The 21,372-nt window shown below is 42.7% G+C and overlaps 1 protein-coding gene across 2 annotated transcripts in view; it reads right to left on the bottom strand.

The window, feature by feature from the left end:
- Positions 1-18,221, bottom strand: part of Sel1l (SEL1L adaptor subunit of ERAD E3 ubiquitin ligase) — a 42,233-nt gene extending 24,012 nt beyond the window's left edge. Inside the window, exons 1-5 of one of the 2 annotated variants that reach the window (XM_031355433.1) lie at positions 18,028-18,221; positions 12,083-12,120; positions 10,780-11,011; positions 1,568-1,735; positions 62-167 (exon numbers count right to left, since the gene is read on the bottom strand). In XM_031355433.1, the coding sequence (XP_031211293.1) occupies positions 62-167; positions 1,568-1,735; positions 10,780-11,011; positions 12,083-12,120; positions 18,028-18,097 (614 nt within the window). In that variant the 5' untranslated portion in view covers positions 18,098-18,221. The remainder of the gene's footprint in view (positions 1-61; positions 168-1,567; positions 1,736-10,779; positions 11,012-12,082; positions 12,121-18,027) is intronic. The other variant, XM_031355432.1, reaches the window with a different exon arrangement.
- Positions 18,222-21,372: the final 3,151 nt, after the last annotated feature.

The raw sequence follows: 21,372 nt of genomic DNA on the forward strand, positions 1-21,372 counted from the left end.
TGGGAGTGGCATGGGCTGGGGGGGGCATGGGCTGAGAGGGGCATGGGCTGGGGGGACCTACTCTCTCTTTTGGCTCTTCCTATTGCTTCCATTCAGTATCTTCATCCCGGTCTGATAGATCATGTCGGCTTCCTGCATCTGTCGTCTTTTGGCAGCATCTTCTTCAGCTGACAATGAAACGACACACACATTGAATGATCTCAGTTGTCTGTATCAAGCTCACCCACCATGTCACCCAGGAATTCACACAGAGAAGGATCTTTTACTACTTGTAAAATTGACTCTAAAATCAGCTGACATGTGTCCCATGCTGACAAAAGACTTGTAAAAACCACAAAGTCACCTTCTTTCACAAAAGCAAGATCAGGCTGCTTTTGAAGGTGTTTTTGTGCTAGTAAAGGTGACTTCTCAAAATACAGTTCAACTAAAATTTCAAACTAAATACTAAATTCAGCTAAAATAGTAACAAAAAACTATTAGAGAAGAATAAACAGAAAACTACCATAATACTCAAAGGTCACAAGTTGTACATTTAGAAAAGTATTTAATTATACAATTAAAACCTTAAAACCTGACTTTTATTAAACATAGATCTAATTCAGTGTGCAATGTTCAAGTATATTAATTTTTTGTTTTTTGTTTTTGTTTTTTTTTGAAATAGGGTTTCATGTTGCCCAGGCTGGCTTCAGATCCCCTATGTAATCAAGGATGTCATTGAACTTTTGCTCCTGTGTTCCGAGTGCTAAGATTAAGGCATGTGCCACCACCCCCAGTGTATGTGGTGCTGGGGACCAATCCTAGGGTTCTGTGCATGACAAGCAAGTACTTTATCAATCAAGCTGTAGCTCACTATTTTTTTCTTCCTTGTTAAATGTAACACTGAAAAACCTATAGAACTGTTGTGAATTTTTAAAAGACGATTTTGCTACTTTAATGGAAGACTTCAAACAATACAGAACTCATCATAAGACAGTAGAATCAGTATTTATTTACATATAGAAGTGATTCTTCTTTTTGTAATAAATAAAAACCTGACATATTAAACTAATCATGCTGGCCTGCATCTAGAGATGGCCTATATTTGATGCTGTCTTCTAGGGATGCTGTGATATTAGAAATGGTATCTGGTATTACACTGCTATATGCCCCTAAACAAAGCTTCCCAGCAGAGGGCAGCATTTACACACAGGTGGCTAAAAAGACGTATGTCAAACGTTACACATGCATAGCATATTTCACTCTAAGTATTTAAGTTAAGGTAGCTTTTGGTTTCTTTTAATTACTATTAACCTTCACCATCACAGTCCTTCCATTATTGACAAAATGTTTTTGTAATAACTAGTTCAACAGCTTGCCTCAAGGGTTTATAGAACTATCTGTGAATCAATGAGACCTAAAGTGCCAAGGCTGAGTGACAGCCTGAAATAAATGTATCACATGCTTACAGCCCTTAAGTCTTCCCTGTCAATAACACTGGTCCATGTGGATGAGGACAGCTAGAAAATGTCTTCTAAATGCTGCCCTAGACTAAAGCACCAGGGCGTGCCCCCACTTGACCAATACGCACTTTCGCAGAAGCCCCACTTCTCATCTGTCTTGTAGTCATAGGTTGTGGCACACCACAGTCTGCCATCTTCCCTCCCGTCTGAGGTGCACTCATCATATTCCTTATCCAGGAAAAGGAAAGGGAAGTGGCAGGGCTCCCCGTGCGCCGTACCTTCAATGGCAGTCAAAACTGGAAAAGAAAACAAAAGTCTAAATATGAACACCTTGGTAATTTACCTCCCGAGACTGAAGATGAAGCTGCTGATTGGGCCAAGTTGCTGGCGAACTTGGGGGAGGGGTTTTGCTTTACCTATCAACCTGTTTGCTTGTAACAAGGAGAATTCAATGAATGATGGCAGACTGAAAGCACACCTTGTGTTGGTCTAATTTTTTCAAACCCTTCCTGCATTTCCGGTACCCTTAATTATTCAGGCCCCTTGACCCCCATTCCAGACGACCCATTCGTATGAGTGGCTGCAGGCAGCCACAGATGGCTCTGATTCGGTAATTTACTATTCAACTGTGTTGAACTTCAGCTATCAAACTCTGAATGTAAAGAGCCACACTGCACCGTTTATCATGGGAGCTGGAAGACAGTCAGAGCTGTTTTGATTGGAGACGACTTGAGGTCAAGTCCACTTAATGAGCCTGGCTATATACTCAAAAGCATCTAGTATAGACTTTGAGTTCTTAAGATAAAAGCAGCACGGTGGTCAAAGTTTACTGTGAAGGCTGCAATGAGTTAGAGGCTAGCCTGGGCTACAGAGTCTCAAAAAGCAAAGCAAAGTGAAGCAAAACAAGTGCAACCAAAGAGCTCCCCAAACTCTTGTCTAAGGGGCGAACAAAACCATGGCAGATATAAGGGAACCATCTCTGTTCCTTTTTCTGAATTGAGAACATCAACTTCAATTATCTACTGGGATAATGCTTCCCCAGGCAAAATTAATCATTTACGTATTCCTCTGTGTAACACATTTTATTATGGTACTTATCATATATACTGAGGGTTTTATTAGCTTTTTCCCCCACAGGTAGCTCTGGCTAGACTATTTAATATGGCCCCTGTCATGTCAGATAATAAGTTCAAGAACTGACAGTTGCTATTATTGCTAACACCCTTTCTCTAAAAGGATAGAAAGCATCCCTCCTTTCTTTCCAGTTTAAATAAAAGCTACATCCTAAGACACTAATTGTAAAATTACTTTCAGTAAGCTAATAGAGACAAAATGTTTCAAATGGTCGCATCAGATAGATGCCACTTGTCCTACAGCTGAAATGGATGCAAGGACACCTCTGCAGGAGCTACTGCTCCTGCTGCTCAGAGGCTTCAAGTATGCCCAGGCTGTGTGAGGACAGGGGAGTCACACAGATACAGCTGCCATCCGTACTAGTGTTTGCATGCACTTACCCACATTTTCTTTTCATATGGTTCTAACCAAGTGGTTCTCAACCTGTGGTTGTGACCCCTTTGGGGCTCCAATGACACTTTCACGGGGGTAGTATTCAGATATTCATTTATATTACAACTCATAGTGTAGCAATATTAGTTAGGAAGTAACAATGAAAATTATTTATGGTTGGGGTTGCCACAACATGAGGAACTGAATTAAAGGGTTGCAGCATTAGGAAGGTTAGAAACCACTGCTCTAACCTATTTACCACATTCCTTTTTCTACTAAGTATATGAATAATAAAAGTCAATACCTTGATTTGAGAATTAAGGAAATCTATGACTATGGGGGGCTGGAATATTCCAGGTCCAATGTCAGGTCATCCTGGGTTAACCTTAGTCCCCTACATAGCCCTTTAGCATTCATTCACTTGTGTCTGACATAACATCCTTCCAACTGTTAGATAAAACCTTTGGCATGCATAAATTTAGCAGAACATTAGTCTCTACCAACTCAAAAGCTACAAATGTCATCAGATAGCATCTAAACCTGTAATATATCTCCTCATTTTGTTTTAACTCTTCTAACCTGACATCCCCATCAATACATTTGGCTAAAAAAAAAGGATTGATTTATGGTTTTCTTTTTTTCTATGACTATAAAACTTCATGTAGTTGCTTATACATTGGGACAATCAATGCTTCCAGACACTGGTCACTAATACCTGACTCAGAATAAACCTTCTTACTCCCTTGGACGGAGAATAATATTTTGATTCAACAGCAATGAAGACCTTTCCATCAAAGTTGGGGCCTGCTGGAAGCCACTGCCTGTGTCTTCTTAATCCTCCATTAGATGAAGGGTCCTTCCCTGGCATCCCCAGAGTAAGAAAGAAGCAGAAACACTTGCTATCACCCAGCAACTTGCTTTCTCTGAACTTGTTTATGCCAGCTGAAAGATCAAGGTGTTGGTTATCCTACTGAATTATTGTTCTTTGTATTTTTTATTTTACTGTAAGGAAAATATGTTTTTATATGACATAATTAAAACAACTGGACAGTATGCAAATGTGAAAAAATAATTAATCATCTTTGCCTATTGCTTCAAACTCCTTTTCTCCAAGAGTCAAGGAAGCTTTATAGAAATTTTGAGCTTTTCCTTTTCATTGCAAACAGGAAAAGCAAGTTCCCCTGACCCAAACACATGTGACTCCTTTGTTTGTATGATGTGGTTTATGCTCAACACTGTTTTCCTCCAGGGAGTCTATAGTTTTGGTACATGCTAGGCCGAGGTGAATAAATGGCTAGTTCTCATTCAATACATCAGGCACTAGGTCTCACACGAGCTTCCCTGTGGGCAGCATCTCACATGCCATTCCAAAATACTCTGTGTATGGGAGTTTCGAGGTGTCAAGTGAATCCTATATAGAAATGAGGCTTTGAAAAATTTAGGCAAAAAGTGTTTTTCAGCTCCAACTCCCCACAGCAAATATTGTATACAATATAAATGACTAGTTCCCTCAAACTCTGGCCCAGCTCCCAGGGGTTAAGCCTTATCTTCCAGTTCAAATAACTGAGACACATTGACTAAATCTACATATATACACTGGTTGCATTTTTTTCTGCATTTTCTATAACTTGTAACTTTGTTTAGGTGTTGACAGACTGAGAATTTCTTCTCAGTTTTGGCCAAAATGATAAATAAATTAAATTTTTTGCTTATATATTATGTCTGCCTGTGTGCCCCAGTTCATTTTTAAGTGTGTGCACGTGCACGTGTGTGACGTGCATGGAGTGCAGTGCTGACTGAGACTAGAAGAAAGACGGAGTTACAGGCAGTTGTAAGCTGCCTGACCAAGGTGCTGGGACCTGAACTTAGTAGTCTGTAAGTGCAGTATTTGCTTTTAACTGCCGAGTGATGTGACACTCCTGGAAGAGGGCCTTAGGAGCTTGTTTCCTCTACTGCCACATGTACCTTTCCTTCACTGATTTCACCTTGGGATAGCCTTGGGTACCCTGATGACCCGCACGTGGGATTTACTAGAATGAATGATCAGGACACTCTGGGAAGCACTGCTAGGGAAGGGGAGGAAGGGGCAAGGCATGATAGGCTTGGTGCACAGTCGGTTACAGAGCCACAAGGGTAGCAGCTGAGGCTCTGTGTGCATGAGAAAGTTACCACCTGTGGAGCTGAAAATAAGAGGTTTAACTCTAGGAGAGTGGGCGTGAATCCCTGGCTGCTCCTGGACTTACTGTCTATGGAATGGGAAAATGATAGTAGTTTGGTTGGTATGGATAGTTTTTGTTTTTATCTGTCCTTTGAGGAGGCCTTAACATTCTCCAGACAAGACCAAAGATGTTAAATTTTACATTACTCTCTCCTCTAAAAGAGTGTGTACACGTGTGGGGGATAGGACCAATGATTATTTACATCCCAGGGCTGAAGAAAAATGGCCATAAGTCAGAGGACGAAATGGGTACAGGCAATCTTCAGCTGACTGCCATCATGGCTGCAGCAGCTGGGTCATCTCTGGCTGCTCTGAGGCAATACAACAAATGCTGAATTCAGGACTCAGGGTCTGAACAAATAGCAGTGAGGGTAAGAGTGGAAAAGGGGATTTTAGTGGGTTTGTCCTGTGTGGTTAGTACACCTTAGATATGAGGTAAAAACGTTCACAGAATACTCAGCACTCATGGTTCCGTAAGAGGTAGTGCCCTGGTCCAGGCAACCTGAGGGAAGACTTACTGACACACAACTGCCTTGGCTTCTCTAGCAGCACAGGCTGGAATTTAAGCATGAAGCACTGGAAATGTAACACATCTCAGTATCTGATCTTTTCTATTATGGAAAATGTGGATTAGTCTGCTTAAGGGGAACTTAGAGGTGGTCTATAGACGGTGATATTCTTTTAGAGTTTAAAAAACAGGGTTTGGCTGCTAATTCACTCTTGTAAAAGCTGAAGTCTCACTGACTCCTTCCTCCCTCTCTCCCTCCCTCCCTTTTTTGGTGATAGGATCTCACTACATAGCCTTGGCTAGCCTAGAGCTCGCTATATAGGCCAGTCCTGCCTCTGCCTCCAGAGTGATGGGATTAAAAGCATGTCATCAGAGCCAGTCAAAGTCTGATTTCTTTCTTTCTCTCTCCCTCTCTCTTTCCCTCTCTCTCTTCCTCCCTCCCTCCCTCCCTTCCTTCCTTCTTTCCTTCCTTCCAATATTTATTTATTATATATAAGTACACTGTAGCTGTCTTCAGACACTCCAGAAGAGGGTGTCAGATCTCATTCTGGATGATTGTGAGGCACCATGTGGTTGCTGGGATTTGAACTCAGGACCTTCAGAAGAGCAGTTGGTGCTCTTAATTGCTAAGCCACCTCTCCAGTCCCCCCAAAATCTGATTTCTTAAAAGCAGATGATTTTCCAACTAGAAGATATTTGGGTAGTTCAGTTAAGACTAAAGACTGACTAGACATAAAGGACTTAGGAAAGCCTGGCTTATTCAGCTCCCTGGCCCTGAAGCACCTTGCTTCTCTTGTTGTTATCATCTGGCCTTCTTTTGAGCCCTGACTTTACAGACCTTAATTGCCTGGACTTGATTCTGAGCCAAAAGCTAACACTGCCTAGGATAGGCTTTCAGTCCCAGTGGGAACTGTGCCCCTTCTGATGCAGGAATGAGCTCAGTGAACAGCACCGAGGCTCCCACAGCCTCACACATTTAGGACACTGCTTAGGGGCCCTGCAACTGTGAAAAAAGTCCCGATTTTGGATGTTAGCTGGCCTAAGTGGCCACATCCATATGCCCCCAGGGATGGGCTCATTCTGTGCTGAGACCCACCAAAATTCAGTTGCTGAGTGGCTGTCCATATCAGATACAGGTAGCACTGTGACCCTGGCAAGTCTGGCGAAGGCACAGTGCAGAGACCATGGTCCTCTGCTCACTGTAGGCAGGACAGTCTGATTCCTGCTGGGCAGGTCTCACTGCTGCTGGCCTTGTGCTGCTCTCCCCATCAGCTGCAGTGCACAGCGACAGACTGGTGACCTGGCTCAGTGTCCTCCACCCACTTCCTGTTCTGCATGGCTCAGGGACGTCTGAGCCCTCACAATCTCTCCTCGAACTGACTGATGAGTGAAGAATGAGCAGAGTGAAAGTGTAAGAGAACTTATGAATTTATCTTCAAAGCATTTGAAAAGTCAGGATTTTATTGTGTTCAGTTTCTGTGCACAAATAAAGTTACACAAAAATGTGTTTCTGTGAAACTGTTCTGCACTTCTTCCATATAACTCCTCTAGACAAATGATATAGATAAAACTAGGGATGGGGAAAAGTGTATATTTATGATTTCTGAATGGAATTATTGATTTTTTAACAACTGAGCAAAACAAGCTGAAACTCCTGCATGGAAGAGGCAAGAAAGAGCAAAGGGCATTCATTACCTTCAGAAACTGGTTCTAGAAGCTGTACTGTGTCCTAAAGACAGGCTAGCCAGGGAAGACAGTAGATGACCCAGGCTTTCAGTTTCCACAGAGCCTTCCTGCAGATCCCTCACAGACTCATGGGGAGATAGACTGAGTTATGGACAGCACAAACACATGAAACCTACTAGCAAGTCCTCGGAAATCAGGGACCAGACTAGGAAGTCTAAGACAAGCCACCCATGGTAGAAGGTCACATTATATCCAACAACTGTTAGGTTTTTGTTTCCAGGGTTATCATGTGTGCCATGTGGGATGGAACTTCTCATAACCCTACTTCAGCTCTGGAAGGCCGTTAGGTCTACTTCAACCTACTAGACCCAGTAACACTGTGTTCAACTGATGGTTTGAACCAGGTAAATTAAAAAAAAAAACAAAAAAACCTGTTAAAATAGAAACTTAAGGAGGAAGGCACTTGGGAGAGGCAAGGGTATGCCACAGGTTTATGAGTGGTGTGTGTATGTGTGCATGTATGTGTACATATAAAATTAGTCTATTAAAGAATAGTTATGAATACAACTATGCGGTAAGTCCTTAGATTCTTCCTGGTAAACTGCTGACCTCAGGGCTGTGGTCTCGCTAACACAGCACGAACCATTCAGGAGTAGTAGGAAGGCAAGTATGGCTGGAGTTCTGTGGAAGATGGGAACAGCCGAAGAGGAAGCTGGAAGGAAGATCAACAATAAAGCTGACGAGTTTGGATTCTAAAGATGACAGGCACCTGCGAGACTGAGCAGAGAGTTGGCCCTTCCTGCCTGCCTGCCTGCTGTCTGTCTGTCTGTCTGCCTGCCTGCTGTCTATCTGTCTGTCTGTCTGCCTGCCTGCCTGCCTGCTGTCTGTCTGTATGCCTGCCTGCTGTCTGTCTGTCTGTCTGTCTGCCTGCTGTCCGTCTGTCTGTCTGCCTGCCTGCTGTCCGTCTGTCTGTCTGCCTGCCTGCCTGCTGTCTGTCTGTCTGCTGCCTGCCTGCCTGCTGTCCATCTGTCTGTCTGTCTGTCTGCCTGCCTGCTTGCCTGCCTGCTGTCTGTCTGTCTACCTGCTGTCTGTCTGCCTGCTGCCTGCCTGCCTGCCTGCCTGCTGTCTGTCTGCCTGCCTGCCTGCTGCCAGGGACTGATTTTAAGGAGAGACTGAAAGTCTGAGCCAGAAGGAGGCTCTTACCCTGCATGGTGCATGGGTTTCTGCAAATAGGGCAGTTGGAAGAAGAGCAGACATTTGTAGTCAGGTTTGTTCAGGGGACAGACAGGACATTTAATCTGTGAGGGTAACCTGTAGAAGGCCCATGACACAAACTGAGCAGCACACTTGGGGAACTTTCTGAAAAAGGATGTTCCAGGGAGGGCCGCAGGAGATGAGATTACAGAAGAGCTGCTGACATGCCAGATTCTGTGAATCAGGCTAAGAAGTGTGAAGTGTGTGCTTCATTGCAGAAGGCACATGGGAGCGAGCAGCTGTAAATGAGGGAGCAAGAGGGTCAAGTGTGAATTTTAGGAAGATTAATACAACAGCAACATGAACCAGAAGCTGACAGAAGGATTAATTTAGAAGGGACTGTCAGGGAATCTCATTCTAATGTATGGATTGGAATGGAACACACAAAGCCATGCAATCCCATGCAATATATATTACACATTAATATGCATAAGTATATAAAGTTTCATGTATTATGAATAAATGAAAAATCAATCCAAATCATTACTGAAAACTAAAACAAGTTGAACAGGCAAATGTAAATAGTTATAAAGTTGTTGGTACAACCACTCACAGAAAATTATGTAAGAGACAGTTAAAACACTATTTTAAATCCCTAGTAGATACATCCTAGAGAGAATCCTAATTTGTTCTGTTCTTTCACTGGCCTAAGAAAAAGAGAGATGACTTGACAAATATCCCATTTAAACATGCTTGTGACAGATCTGCCGTCAAACATGTTAAAGGTTAAAGGGTTGAAGCAATGGAAGTGACCCTCCACTGCATCAGAGGAGCGGAGGGTTCAGGCGACACATCCGTGATGCTTACACAATGAAGCTTCATACAAATCCCAAGACTGAGTTCCAAGAGGGTCTCATCGGCTCAGAGGATGGGGGCTCCTAGAGGGTGGTGGACCCAGAGGGCTGTGGCAGCTCTGCTTCCCCTCTACCTCAGTCTACACGTGTCCTGTCTCACTGTTCACCGGTCTTCCGTAACACACTTTACAAGATGGATACGCACACGTTTATTCCTGACTTTTGTAAGCTGCTCTAACTAATTAATTGAACGCAAGGATGATGTCCTGGGAACTTTGGCTTACACGGACTGTCAGAAGCACAGGCAACTGAGACTTGTAACTGGTATGTGAATGGGGCAGGTGGCAGTCCTATGGGACTGAGCACTTGACCCGGGGGATCTGATGCTATCTCCAGGCAGTGTGATGGAACCGAGGTAAATAAGAGGACGCCAGGCAGCATCGAGTGTAAAATCCACTGCAGAACTGCTTGCTTGCGGTCTGGGAAAACACTCACCAGCTGGTGACTGTAAGAAAATTACCTGCATTTGTTTCTTTTCTCTATACTCTTATCAATGTTCAAAAATAAAGCAAAGAACTTCATACTGTACACATGCACCTGGTAAGAAGCCTGTCAGAATTTTCTCCAGGATGCTGTCAACCATTCATTTTAGTTGATGTACTGAAGAATTTTTACTTTTTAAGAAATGATTTTTCTATTGATAAGTATGGCATACTTTTAACTGGGTTTGAATCCTGACAGTGGCTGGTGATGTAGTAAGCGCTGCTATGCTCATCCATGAAGTAATAAACTAAATGACAAAATGGTAGGTGAAGGCAGAGTGGACATGTTACCAAACTTAAAAGGACATTTAACACACTGCGTATTAGGAAAGAGCAGCTTTCAATGTGAAGCTGTGAAGCAAGTGCAAGTTAGAAGAGGATGTTCAGGAATGTTTCTATGAGAGAAGGTTAAACCTAAATCAGATTACCTAGGAAGACTGCAAAGTTACAGAGGATGGAAAGGTGGTGAACTCCTAAAACAACTCTGCAACCACACCGGAAGTCCCTGTTTTTTTCCTTTTTGTCCCACCATGACATATTAATTTTTTTTCAAAGGAATTTACATGCTAGTATGCAAAAAAGCCAGGATATTCATAAAAAAATAAATGCAATTTTATCTATGAATTCAATTCAGGCCGTGTGACACCAAATAGGCACAGTGAGTATGATTTACTAAAGCCTTGAAAATGCTGTACAACTACACTCTGCACCTCCTATGTGGCTAACGATCAGCAAGACCAGCTTCTGCTAGCATTTGTCTGCACTCCCTAGTTTTAAAGTTTCAACTGTCTCTTTGCTACATGAGTCAAAATCAAGCAATGCATCAAGTTACCTGGCTTCCGCACTCTCTTTAGTTCTTCGTAGGTTTTGCTGCTTGGATTCGGAGAGTCTAAAAAGCTGATCTCTTCTGTGACGCTGACTTCCTCCTGGGTCTTGGAGCTATCTTCCTCGTCCTGAAGAAGGGATTCCACTTCTGACTCCTCAGAATCAACAAATATCTGGCCAGCAACTACTCTGCCTGTGGTGGTGTGGTCCTTCACTGACTCATCTGTGGGCAAAGAACTCTGAGAATATAAAAAAGCATTTGTTACTCATCAGCTGAGGCAAGGCTCCCTCCAACCCAATGTGACCACTGCTTTGACGAGTGTCTACAGGTGTCTCCTTCAGCTCCTGACTACAGACCCTGATGCACTTATCAGAGTCAGGTCTTCACCACCTGACTAGCTTGACACTTCAACTCAGATGTCACCTTCCCATAAGCCTTCTGTAATCCTCACAGTCTGGATTTTGTCCCTCTTTTACATGTACTCATCCTACTTGGTAATTCTGTATTAGGACTTCCTGTTCTTATCTCTATTCCATCTAATCTAGAGATCAGTATTCACACTAGCAGGTCTGCTTGGATATGAGAATTAGCTATTCTAATGCAACCTGTGAGCATGCACATTTCCTCATTTGATTAAAAACAACATTACATAAACAAATGGCACAGGTTAGGCCTTCAAAATTAAAAAGACTAGAAACTTTACAATTGGGCATGGTGATGCTTACTCTTAATCCTAGTATCTGGGAGGCAGAGGTATGAATCTCTGTAAGTTCAAGGCCAACCTGGTCTACACAGTGAGTTCTAGGTCAGCCAAGACAACATAGTGAGACCTTGTCTCAAAAATTAAAGAAAAACAAAAAAAAAACAAAAAAACTGAAAAAAGTGGACAGGGTGGTGCACATCTAAAATGTCAGTACTTGGGAGGACACAGGAGAATGCGAACTTTTAGGCAACTTTCAGCTACACAGTGAGCTTGAGGCCAGCCTGAGCTTCATAAGACTTTGAGGGGAAAGGGGAATAAATTCAATCTTCTTTTGGGCACTAAGCGTGCTGTCATAGAGCTCTCTTATGTGAATGTCCATCATCCACACAGCACATTAAGATGGAACTGACCCTAACAGCCAGCACTCCTTAGGGAAATGCTTACTTGCTCTTATATAGGTCAGAGATTTTTTTTTTAAGGCTAAAGAGCTAAAATACTGGTATCATTTCATCTTTTTAATTGAATTCTATTACTCAAAATTAGTATGTCCTTTCTAAGGTACATAACTCCTGCTTTAATTTGTTCAGGGCAAATCTTAGTACTTACCTTGGAATCTAAGGATTCATCCTGGTTAGCTTTGTCATCTGCAAAAAAATTTTTAAGATAAATTATCTTTTTACTTTTGGGAACTATAAATGTTAAGAAAGTACACAAAAGAAATCATGTGCCCTATTCAGGAGTCCAGGTATTTCAGGAGTTATATGTGAAAAACTCGAAGGGAGAACAAATACACATCAGATACGACCAGCCACTGCATAATAAATGAACCTAGAAGTATTTAAAAATTGATTACATTCCATAATCTCATAAGACATTAAGGGGAAAATGTCCCTTCTTTTTCTACATAGGAAAACCAGGGGCTCCCTTCTCTTTTCACTCCCCTAAACCAGCCTCGCCTTCGGATTCAGTTTACAAAAATGAAGTTTTCTCATCACATTCCAGGTTTTCAGCTCTTCCGTTTCTCTGCTGAGGCTCTGGGGTTACCATAGGCTATTTCAGGATTTTGTCGTTCCAGTAATACAATAGGATAGGAACACATAATATTTGTTATTATTGTTCAGCAGGCTTAAAAATAGATTTAGACAGATACACTCAAATTTGTGTTCTACTTTGCTAAAGGGATAACCAGATACAGGTCAAATGTAGCACTGAGCTGTCATGTGTTACTTATATGAGAGCTGTTTACTGAATCAATAGCTTCTTTGTGTCTGTGTAAGTTTATGCCATGTTTATGTGGGTGCCCAGGGAGGCCAGATGAGGGCTGGGGTTTAGACAGCCCTCTCCCTCTCCGCACCCCGCCCCCTCGCCCCCACCCCCCCGTGTGTGTGTGTGTGTGTGTGTGTGTGTGTGTGTGTGTGTGTGTGTGTGTGTGTAGATGATTCAGCGGCTAAGAGCACTAGCTGTCCTCCCAGAGGACTCAGGTTCAGTTCCCAGCACCACACAGTAGCTCACAGCAGTCTGTGATTTCAGTTCATAGGACTCTGACACCCTTTCCTGGCCTCCACGGGCACCAGGAATACACATGCTGCACAGATGTACATGCAAACAAAACACTCATACACAGAAAATAATTATAACCTCAGAAAAAAGAAATCAATAGTTTATGTTTTTTAAAAAAAATCAGCTAGGTGGTGGTGGCGCACGCCTTTAGTCCCAGCACTTGGGAGGTAGAGGCAGGCGGATTTCTGAGTTCGAGGCCAGCCTGGTCTACAGAGTGAGTTCCAGGACAGCCAGGGAACCCCCCCCCCAAAAAAAAAAACAACCAAACAAACAAACAAGCGAACAAACAAAAAATCAAGCTGGTGGTGGTGGTACAAACATCTTTAATCCAGCACTGGGGAGGCAGAAGCAAGTAGACCTCTGAGTTCAAAGACAGCCTGGAACTATGAGTTCCAGGGCAGCCTGGTTACACAGGGAAACCCTGTTTCAAGACAAAACAAAACAAAACAAAACAACAACAACAAAACAAAACAAAGGTCCCAGCCATTATGCACAGCTTGCTTCCAAATGCACACAGGTAGCTTAGTTTTCTCAGGAAACAGTTCTCAATTGTCCTTTCCATGTTTTTTGGCCATTCCCACTAGTCTTAGTGGTTGTTGTCCCTCACCCCTATAGAAACAGGCAACAACTCAAGCCAGGTACAAGCATTTGACTTTTGTAGTCCCTGCCAATGTAAAGAAACAACATAATCACACAATCTTCTGTTTCCTTCTTCTTTTTCTTAAAATGCTCTGATATAATCCTGTATGGGACATTTAGTCCCCTGTCCTTAAACTATGAGAAATTTACCAGGAAATTCTATAAAACTGCTTCTTACTGGAAAATGTATTATTTTTGTTTCAGATGGTGGTAACATAAGAGACTAAGCTCTGTACACTTAACTGCAGTTCTTGTTTTGCATATCTGTGAAAAATAAGTCTCCCAGTGATGTTTTGCCACATATGTGCTTCCAATTAAAAAAAAAAAGTAGAATATAGCTACTATCTAGATTCACTTGCTTTAAGAGGACCTTCACAATGTTTTACTTATGAAGGTTGGAGATGAAGGTGGTTAGTAAGGCATCCACAGTGCCCATAGCATTTGGTAGTGGTCCATGAATTAACCACTGTGCTACCTCCTAACCTTCTGAAGATCTAAGTGGTTAAAATACTATCCTCAGTAAATCACTGCTAAGGGATGGAAAGCCATCCCTATTTTCTATTGATGTTGTATGTACAAACGTAATTTGTTTAACAAAGACACCAAACACTCAGCTTATAGAGCAGGCACCAACTGTGCGAATTCATATAGGATATGTCCCTATACACTGAGCTTTTTGACTAGCAGCATGTGCAAATCACTAAGTCACAGACAGCTGGCAAGTAAATAATATATAGTAAATATACTGATACCTATACATAAATATAAATGATACACATTATAGTGAAACACAGAAGTCCATGAGGCACCGGAGGAGCAAATGTGTTGTTGAACTCCAGGAGAAAGGACCTGTGACAACAGGGTGGTTTCATATGCATTGCATCATGCTTTCTTTCACACACTAGAAGCACAGACTGAGACGACTTGGTCAACAAAAGAATTCTTTCTCAGTTACTAAACTGGAAAACCTACTCCAAGCAGTAGCTTTAAGGAGCTGTGTTCTCTTTCCAGCTGATATTTACACATATCTCCTTTTTAAAAAGCTACTGCTAAGAGACTCTTTAACTACTTCTGAATATAGTTTTCAAGTGAAAGAAAAGACACTGCAATTGTGCATAAGTTGAAGGCACAATGCAATGACTGAATAAGGCATTATATTTTTTTATCAACTACAGATACAAAGCAAGAAGAAAAAAATGCAAAAATATTCCATAGAGTTCCAAATTCCTTACTTATGAGTATTACATCTAAAATACAACTACTTGTCAAACTACTTTAACTAACTGTACTCCTTTCCTTGAAAAAAAAAGATCCATTTTTATTTTTGATAAACCAGCTTAGAGAACTGCACACGAGCATGGCTATTCTGTCAAAGATAGTGGTCATTACAAACTCATTTTGCTATGTGTCATGTCTATTAAACAGGCTAGTCCAGCTCCAAACACAAGGAGCAGTGAGGTTAGCGAGAAGAATGGCCACCGTGCCTTCTGCTTTGTTTGACATGGACAGGTCCGAGGAAATCCCTGACCATAAGTCACCCCGAATCTGACGTTTAGAAAGTTATGACCTGGCTTTCTCACATATTTATTTGGACACACATGGTTCAGTATGGAAATCTTGCTCAGCCTCTATTGTCTTAGTCTGTCAAAAGGGAATATGAACATATGTCTGTTGATTCACAATGATGTTATTTATAAGGAACAAGTAAAACCAGGAAATGAAACATCCTCACTAATCCAGAAGCTGCTCTCTGAACTTATGTATTAAGACAACTTGCCTCAAATACCTGGCAGTGTAGCTAATGTGAATGAAGACTGTGACACTCATTCTCCTAATCTCTCTCAGTCTCTCCCCACCCTGTCTCTGGAACCCAGGCAGACCCAGTGAGCGCAACCAATAGGGTACACTCCCAGCTCCAATAAGGCCTGTGTTTCTGAGTGAGAAAAATGAACACCCCTTTACTGTTATCTTGAGAAAATTACAGAGATGTGTGTGTGTGTGTGTGTGTGCATGCCCTCTTCTCAATTTATTCATTTACAAGAAAAAAAAGCAATTTTAATACAGCTATCATGGTTTTACATGTTGCTAAGCCAACATATTAAACATATTAAATGATGTTTACCATCAGTGACGTGGTTATAAGTCCAACCTGCCTTGGATAAGCTTAATATTAAACACAAAATTACAACAAAATATGACTTTTATTAAGAGCAAAGTTTTAAATCTAAATCTCAAAAGTGAGTTTAAAAATAAGCAACTGAATGCAAGGCATGGAGAGCTGAAAAATCCAAGCCTTTAATTTATAACGCTCTCTATCAGACATGACAATTTGAACTTCAAGTAAGTAGAGTAGAGCTACTGCTTGATACACAGAAATGCTGGGCTCCAGGACACCCCGTGATGTCCTAACCCTAGGGTACCCAGACCCAAGGACTGCAAAATATAAAGTAGAACATTATTTACAGATATCGTCCGTCCCTTCTTAGAAGGGTAATGCTAATCAGTTATTATATTGTTTAGGAAATAAGAATGGAAATAAAAAGCCCACGCATGTATAGAACAATTTAACCCCAAGGATGCCTGAATCTGATGATGTAGAAATTGTGGATGAGCAGGGTCCACTGGCCTTTTCTCTCTCACATCACGCATTTTTATAACTGTAGTTGGCTAAGTTTATGCCTCTACCAGAGAAATGCTTTGGCACGGCTGTGGCTGTGAAAGAAATCTGAGCAGACATTTCTTAAAACTCTGTACTCCACTTATACTAATATAACCCTAAGATTTAACACTTGAGTGCTAAGTATTTTAGAGTAACTAAAATACTTAGAAATCAACTGGTGACTGTCTCTACTGTCCAGAGCTCAAAGTACATGCAACAGAGTCATGGAAGACACAGGAAAAACTGTTGTGTTTGAACATTCTTTAAACTCTGCAAATGGAAATTCCATAGCATGTTATGCTATTTAATTACTGGAATTTTCAAGCTTTAGTGTGAAGAATCACAGAGCTCGTTTATGTACGGGTATGTGGTATTTTCTAGATCTAAGACTGTATTCTTAGCAAAACCCCAAGAGGAACTCAGTCCATCAGGTACTTGATCCAAGGCATGGGCAGCTCCACTTCATACTTCTTTTGAACAATACCTGCTAGAATTTCTGCAGGAGTCAAGTATCGTATAGTCTTTAAAGAACTGCTCTTTGACACAAACTATCATTTCAAATGAAACAGAATGGCCCTCAAGCATAACACTGGCAGTAGAGTGATTACCATATGCTTGCCACTTTTGAAAGGGTGTCTCCAAACACACCGGAGACAGGATTTTGGTCTAACTCTCTTTATTTTATAAGTAGGATGACATTATGGCTTTCATTTACAACTAGAACAGAGGACCTGGGGATTCCAATAATCATCTGGGAAAATTCGTTGTTAAAAAAAAAGTTGACATTTATGTTTTTGCAGTGTTCCAGAAAAAAGTGTAAAGCCACCCAACAGCTGTCTTATTAACTGAGACGGATTAAAATCTCAAAGTCTTACAGTAGTCAATGTTTATTAATGCTAAAACATTCTAAGTACGTTTAAAATAAACATTTCTAAGACAGTAAGCTTTCTGATATAGGCAGATCAAAACATTAAAAAAAAAAAAAGAAAAAAGAAAATCCTTTGCAAAGAGGTAATGTAAGTCAGCTAGCTGGAGAATCAACTTAAAAGCACACGGCTTTTTTGCAGCTACAGAAAAGGATAACGTTATTTTCTATTAATTTCGAAAGAACCAAGTCTTTCTCAAAACTCATAAATAAAATCACTATCTACAAACTCAAACACCGTGGACACCGTGGCAGAGGTCACATTTTCCCCAGGATGGGGGACAAGTGACTACAATTATACCAGAGGTTTTTCTTTTACAAACCAGACTAACAGATCAGGTGTTGAGCAATCCTTCCACTGTCAACATCCTAGTCCCGATGAACCCTGCTCTGCACAAAAGTGACAGCTCCAGGTATGTCAACTGCAAACCCCAGCGTGTCCCAGAGCCTGTGCACACATTACCTACGTGAAGGTAGAGGAATCTTGGAGGGTCTAAGCCCAGCCGTCAGGAATCACCAGTTAATTCCTAATTCGTCAGAAGTCACCTAAAGTTTGCTGCGTGGGAGAGGTGTGGGCAGGGTGACTAGCCCTTCCTTATGTCCAGCTGCCTAAGCTCCCTCTTCGGCCCAGGCTAACCGATGCCCAAGGCAAGAGCGAGTGACAGTCAGGGCGAGGAGTGCCCGAGACCGCTGAGCCCCCGTGGCCCTGTCTCCACCGCGGTCGGGGGGCGGTGGCTCGGGGCCTGCTGCCCGAGGCTCGATACTGACCCGAGGTCGCGGCTGCCGAGCCCAGGAGCACCGCGCAGAGCAGCAACGACAGCCCGACGCGGACCTGCATCCTGCTCTCGAAGGTCGAGAGCCCTCGCCTTCGCCGTCGCCGCGACCGACTCAGCCGCTGCCTCTGCGCCGCCGCCTCGCAGCCGCTCTTCCTGCTCAGGTTCCTTCTTCGTCCCTTCCCAGGCCACCCTGGCCCAGAGCGCAGCCAATCCGCGCCCGCCGCTCCGGCCTTCTTGGCCAATGGCCGTGATCGCCCCGCCCCACATATAGTCACGCCCTCCATGTCATCTTTTAGCCAACCCCTGGGTACAGTTCTCATACTAGCTTTCCCGGTTGGACCACGGCCTCACCGACATGTCCCCAGCTAATTGGTAGTGCCTGAGTCAGTTCGTGAGGCAAGGGCTCGAAGGCGGGGAACCCTCATCTAGGACTACAACTCCCACTATGCCCCGCACTAGATCTTTCTCTGCAGATGCTCTTGGGAGATGCAGTTTAGCAAAAAGTAAGATTAGAAGCAGCAGGTGGCTGAGGATGGGCTTAGATAATCAAAAAGGGAATGGATTCGCGGGACTCTTGCGTTTGAACCAGAATAAATATCAAGGAACAGATATCAAACTTGTAAGGCTGCTAAGTATTTCTCTGTAATTATTTTGAGAATTTGAATTTGACATGGTGTGAACACTGAGAAATAAGCAATAGCTGAACTGAAAATTTCAAATATTTAGTTGAAAAATACTTAAGTCTTAAAAAAAGCTTAGGTAAAGCAATACCTGAAATTTACAGAGCCTGCAGTACAAGAAAATGCCGCTTGTCATTTCCCTAATAAAACAAAAGGGAAGAAATTTCTCCCAGTGAAGATTAGTTCAGCTCCTGTGATCATTCTCACTAAGGCTTCCATATCAACCAGCCACCCAGCAAATGTTGCAACAGCTCTCCCAAACCCTTCAAACACCGGTCCTCATTCTTCTCTAGTGAAATATTGCAATGTTCTCTTTTTCCTTGGCCAGAAAAGAGTTTAGACGATTTGTGTGGCCCCAGAGGTGAGAGCCAAGGCATTTCAGGGATCGCAATGGTTGTGTAGTAAGTCCTGATGCACACCCAATCCCTTTGAGTCCTAGGGCAGTATCTTGATGCTTTTCAATCTTCTTAATTAAACTGAGTTCTTCTAAGATGTATTTCCCAGCACTGCGTACAGTTGGTTCTAAGCCAAAGAACTCAGCAGGGGTTCAGGGGTAAGTCCTCCCTGTCTCAATGTCTTGACTTCTCTGAACACTTGTTTTCTATCTATTTTGGCAGATGTTAAAAATTAGCTGCTGTACATTTGCATCAGAGGGGATGAGGAAAAGTTCTCTCTCACCCCACCCCTATGATTGTGTGTGTGTGTGTGTGTGTGTGTGTGTAAAAAGGTGTACAGGTTGGAGGTTAATGTCAGGGTTCGTTCTCAATTGATCTCCACATTATTTTTTGAGACAAGGTCTCAATATGGACCCTGTTGACTCATCTAGCCAAACCCAAACTGGTTTGACTAGGAAGTTCCAAGGATTCTTGGGTCTGCTCTTCCACAGTGATGGGATTCCAGGTTTATGCTGCTGTGCCTGCTTCTTAAAAATCTGGGTTCTGAAGGATGGAGATAAGGTCCTCCATATTAGATCTCAGGGTGTCCGAATACTCAGGAATGTGCTCAAGCTGGACTACAGGCAGACTTCTGGTGGTTTGATAAAAGCCAGCATTCTCCAGAAACTTGTGGAATTGTTTTCCATCTGCCAAAAGGAATCATTTCTCTTACCTCTAGCAGAAGTGACATATGGCTCTCTGTTGACATGGACCTGTGGCTGCGGAGTAAAGCCCATGCCAGCCTCCAGGCTCCCTCAGTCTCTGCCCACAAGTACTTGCTAGACATTTCAAAGCCCCCTCATTGGTTTCTTTGCCTTTCCCTTCCAGAAACTACTCACCCTCCCTCTTCATATGTCACCATTCTCTACTCTTCCTGCAGGCACTCCACTATGCTATCTCTTACTCTCTCCAAGATTCTCTCCCTCTCTCCTGCTTTCCTAGCTCAGGCCATGCTCAGCCTACTTTCCTTCCTGTTCTGGACTCTTCTAGATGCGTCTGGCTGTTTTCCTGCTCATTTAGACAATTAAAACCCTAACCTTATCATGGAGTGGTCATGTTGGCAGTTTCTTTACTAACAATCTGGATACACACACACACACAAACACACACACACACATATACCCAACATATACATATATATATATGTATATGTATATGTATATGTATATGTATATGTATATATATATATATGTTGGGTATATATATCCAATAAAGATTTCGGGTGAACCAGACTGAGGGCAAGAGTGTGAGAGAGCTGGCTCCTACTGTTGTCTGCTGTGTGGTGGCATGGATAGGGAATGCCATCCTCCCCTCCCCTCCCTAGATACCTATGGCAGTTGGAAGAGCTGGCTCTGGAGTCACAAGAGTGGGAGAACTGGCCCTGTCCTTTACCAGTTGCAACACTCCGAAAAGTGGGCCGGGCCCTACACTTCACCTGGGCAGCATGGGTGTGGATGACCCAGACCTAAGGGCATTCAAGTAGGAGGCCTGGCTTTGTCCTTTGCTGGCTACAATACTGGATGGACTAGCCAGGGAAAGACAGGAGAGCTCACATGGTGATGGTGCAGGAGAGCTGGCAGGCTAACCAGCTCAGATACCTCTCAGGTCCAGAACCAGGTCTTTGGATTCACCCACTACAACATCTACCTTATCGATGAACTGCTGGAGTACAAGAAGGGACCAGTTCTACAGACCCAAAACTACAGGATCTGCCTGACACAGGGCAACAACCGGATGTCTGAGAGGAGTCCCAGTGAAGTTCCAGTCTTGATGGTATAACAGAAGCCAGAGGCCTCAAACCAGACCAACGACTCATTGCAATGAACATTTGCAAGCAAAGAAGTGTGGACAAAAGGGTATACTGTGGGACTCACTGTGACATACTACAGCTACCACAATGAAAAATTTTCTCTTCTGTTGGGAGAGGCAGTTACAAGGGTGAAGGGCAGGTATGAGTAGGATTGGGGTGCATGATGTGAGATTCCTAAAGAACCAGTAAAAAGTTTAAAGAAGTGGGGGAGAGAAAATGCCTCCATAAAATCAGGCTGCAGGCAGGCCTATTTTCTTAATTAGTAATCAATTGGGGAGAGGCCAGCTTGTTGTGGGTAGTGCTATCCATGGAGTGGTATTCCTGAGTTCTATAAGAAAACAGGCCGCACATAATAATAAAAACACCAAATGCACTAAACAAAGAAAGAATTTTAAAAGCAGTAAGGGAAAAAA

Source organism: Mastomys coucha, unplaced genomic scaffold (assembly GCF_008632895.1).
Source record: "Mastomys coucha isolate ucsf_1 unplaced genomic scaffold, UCSF_Mcou_1 pScaffold6, whole genome shotgun sequence".
Lineage (NCBI taxonomy): Eukaryota > Metazoa > Chordata > Mammalia > Rodentia > Muridae > Mastomys > Mastomys coucha.